General features: G+C 32.7%; 1 protein-coding gene across 1 annotated transcript; it reads left to right on the top strand.

The window, feature by feature from the left end:
• Nucleotides 1-242: 242 nt before the first annotated feature.
• Nucleotides 243-3,496, top strand: LOC141613413 (uncharacterized). The gene is made up of 2 exons (XM_074432146.1): nucleotides 243-574; nucleotides 3,247-3,496. Exons 1-2 carry the CDS (start codon nucleotides 243-245, stop codon nucleotides 3,494-3,496), a joined length of 582 nt encoding a protein of 193 aa, XP_074288247.1.
• Nucleotides 3,497-3,806: the final 310 nt, after the last annotated feature.

Below are 3,806 nucleotides of genomic sequence, written 5' to 3'. Positions count from 1 at the left end.
TCCCGTTAACTAATGATGGAAACATAATAAAACACACCTTCCTAAAACCTCTCTTCTCCCCTTCAATTAAATTAAACTCCCTAACTTTTCAAAATCCTCTTTCAAAATCAAGTCAACCATAAATGGTACTACTAGATTTGTTAATAAAATCCCATCTTTCCACAATACTTCTAATATCATCACCATAAAACCAAAACACTCTCTATTTTATCCATTCAAAAATTCAAAATTCAATTAAAACTATGGAGGACTCGATGAGAGAGTGCATGAAAAAGCTCGCAATTTGGTACACAAAATCGTTCAAACCATTAATAACCCATGATGAACTCGAACCCATCATGGCGGTATTGGGTTTTGTCGGTCAGCCTGATAAACCCGCACAAAACGGAGTTGTTTGGAAGGAGTACGTATACGCTGCTGGAGCGTTGGCAGCGGAGCTATCAATACCGTTACCAAGACCGAAACTACCTAGCCACAGAATTGATGGTCTACATATATATACGTATCGGGCTTTTATTGACGCCGTTAATTTTTATCTTGATATGGATGATATTTCGGACTTGTTTCATATAAGGTAAACACAATTGCACGCTTAATTCAATTGTTTAAGGTTTTGTGTCCCTTTGATAAGGAGACTATTGTTTGTTGCTGATTGAGTTTGATTAGAATTGTATTCAAATGCGTGGTTTGTTCGGTTGGTTGTTTAATTTTTTTTGATTTTCTAAAGATTTCTTATTGACTTTGTTTTGACTTGATTAGTTGGTTGTTGAAAAAGCGAAAAACATTGTTTGACCTATTTTAATTTTCCTTTTCAAAGGTACTTTCATATGAGACCGTTTTGCACAGATCTTTTTATTTTGTAAAAAGAAAATGTATTTATTTTTATAGATAAATAATTTTTTTTACAGAAACGAACCCTTTTGTGTTAAACTGTCGACAGTATTATATTAACATGTGGAAGTAAAATTAGTTGATTTTCTAGAGTTTTGTAGTTACTGTAGGATCGTACAATTAACCTTAGGAAAAAGAACTCGGTAATTATTATATGAGGCGGTCTAACACTATAAAACGGTTTCATTGGATAAAAGAAAACACATTTATTAGTAATAGATGAATAATTCTTTTTTATAGAAGCGAACAGCCTTACCATGTAGAACCGTCAAAATGAGTTGATTTTTCCTGAGTATGGAGTACCTATCCTAGAATCACACTCCCTCCCATCCAAAGGTAATATAAATTCACTTTTCCTTTCACAAAAAGTGAATTTATATTATCTTTGGAGTGGATGAGAGGGAGTAGAATTAAAGTTTGGATTTACAATGTCGGGTTCAAATATTCAATGACTTAAAAAAGAGTACTCGAATCACTTGAAAAAGGCTTTCAAACCATGTAGAGCTTTAGATCGAGCTGGCAGGCGCTAGAGGTGGCCCACACTTTGTTTTTCTATCAGTTTTTTTTTTCTAAGCCGAATAAAATTAAATTAAAATAATCAATACAAATATGGGACGTACTTTTTCACATACGGATTTTACTCTTTTACATACGTTTTTTACATCTATACCCTTGTCATTTTTCTTATGTTCATCCAATTAATTTTTTTTCTCTCTTCCCTCCTCATCTACCTTCACCGCCAACACCACCTCCGTTCAACTACTCCAATCAATCCAGTCGTCGATGACGTTACTCCGACCGTCCTCCGGGTAATCTCATCAACGTCTCCCATCCCCACGTTAATTAATACTCGTATTAAAAAAAACAAAGCACCAACACAATTAAAACGAAGCACCAACACAACAATTGGTGGATTAAGACGGCTGACTAGTCATTGAGTTTGGTTCTTTGAAATTTAAAAAGATGTGACAATTGGTGGATTAAGTTTATGAGACGATTAATTACAAATCAAATTTGAACTAATCAAATTATTGTAATCCGACGTTTATTCGAACCCTAATTAACAATAAGGGTTATGCATATAAATCTATTAAGTTTATAAAAAATGCATAAATAATTGCTAAAAACAGTTAGTTCAATTGTAATCTATTGTTCAAGTTTATTAGATTCGATTTTAGGCTAGATTTATATATATGAGTTAATTTGATGATGTCTAGGAAAAGAGGAATATGTTTAGGACAAGGGTATGAGATGAAAATTTTATGAAAAAATGTATGTGAAAGAGTAAAATCCGTATGTGAAAAAGTAATTCCGTACAAATATTTATTCTTGTCATTGTAATTTTCTGACTTAAGGGTTGGATATTGGAATCTGAACACGTGTTTTACTATTTCAATTTTCTATGATATTTATTATCAAACTTTCCGTTTTAGAAAAACCGTATGAAAATCTCATTATTTTGAAATTTTAGCGTGGTTATAATGTTGTATCGAATGTGAAAAGAGAGGAAGTAGACCAAAGTTATTATCGGATCATGTACCAACCCCTTCCAAGTATAATTTCACTGTCCAACTCCCTCCCTTTTTTGTTTTCCATCGTCCTTTCTTATCATTTCCTTCTTTCTTGTTGATCCATCTTTTTTGTCAGTCAATTTATGTTTTATTTCCTTAACCTTTATACATAATTTCTTCTAGGATTCTAATTTACATGTACTTATCAATCTTTCCTTTCTTTCAAACTCTTACGCCTTTATCAACAGTATTATTTTCAAAAGTGTCATAATCGAACTCTAACGAGTCTTCAAAGAGAAACGGTGAGATACGTGTGTTGTAGTGTTGTTGTAGTGTTGTATTGAATGTGAAAAGAGGGGGAGTAGACCAAATGATTATTCCGATCATCTACCAACCCCTTCCATGCATAATTTCTAGGATTCTAATTTACTTGTCCTTATCAATCTTTCCCTTCTTTCAAACTCTTACGCCTTTATAGATAGTATTATTTTCAAAAGTGTATAATTGAACTCTAACCGGTCTTGAAAAAAAAAAACGGTGAAATATGTGCTGTATAATCATATATTCATATGTACGTTAGTTATATTTTAGAGGTTAGCTAACTTAACTTGTAAAATTAGAAATTATAGTATTTATGAGTGTTGGACCTGACTCAAATCGTATGAAAACCAAATTGTTAATATGCTCCCGTTAGAAACCAAAAAAATGGAGTAGAAAAATTACTTCTTGGGGCGAGTTTAGGAGAGGGATTTGAGTTTTGTTCATGTCTCAATTCTATTTTGTTAACCAGCAACTTTGAGATGCTTAAATTTTGTTACAATGGAATGTTTTTATTGCTTGACAGGGGAATGCCACTCCATCGAACGTATGACCGTAACAAGAGGTTTCGTAGGATGGATGGAAATGAAAGTGTTTTCGTATATAGAGAAGGAACTCTCGATCAATCTACCTACAATTACTATCATGTTGATAAGAATGATGCTAATGGAGACAATAACAACCATGGCTCGGTCACCATTCGTAACAAGGGAAAAAACCTTTCGATTGGCACCATCGTCCAGCTAAAAGACATAATTGTTTGGACTTTGGAATAAATTAGATGAAGTATCTGTCAGTAGACGGTTAAAAATTTAAAATGTACATTCGAAATTTTGTACTAATACATGTAAGGAAAAACTTTTGTATAGGACTTAAAAGTACTTTGTAAAGATTGACCATTCTTTAATCGTATGGCTAAGAGTATAAATGGAGGCTTAAAATTACATATTCCCAAGTAGCCCAATTGGTTCGATCACAATGAATTGGGTTAGAAATGGGATTATCGAAAATTCATTTGAGTTAATTTTAGGAGGGTTATTAGTTTTAGCTTATTTTTTACCGTAGTTTAAAGGTGAAACTGGATTA

The sequence above is a fragment of the Silene latifolia genome, chromosome 11 (genome assembly GCF_048544455.1).
Source record: "Silene latifolia isolate original U9 population chromosome 11, ASM4854445v1, whole genome shotgun sequence".
Classification (NCBI taxonomy): Eukaryota; Viridiplantae; Streptophyta; class Magnoliopsida; order Caryophyllales; family Caryophyllaceae; genus Silene; species Silene latifolia.
Note: the sequence above shows the minus strand (reverse complement) of the source record. Positions and strands in the feature narration are given on the sequence as shown.

Bases quoted from the DNA above. Each gene is read 5' to 3' on its own strand.
- LOC141613413 (XM_074432146.1), top strand. From the start codon at position 243: ATGGAGGACTCGATGAGAGAGTGCATGAAAAAGCTCGCAATTTGGTAC. The intron at 575-3,246 runs GTAAACACAATT...ATTGCTTGACAG, and splicing joins TCGGACTTGTTTCATATAAG to GGGAATGCCACTCCATCGAA.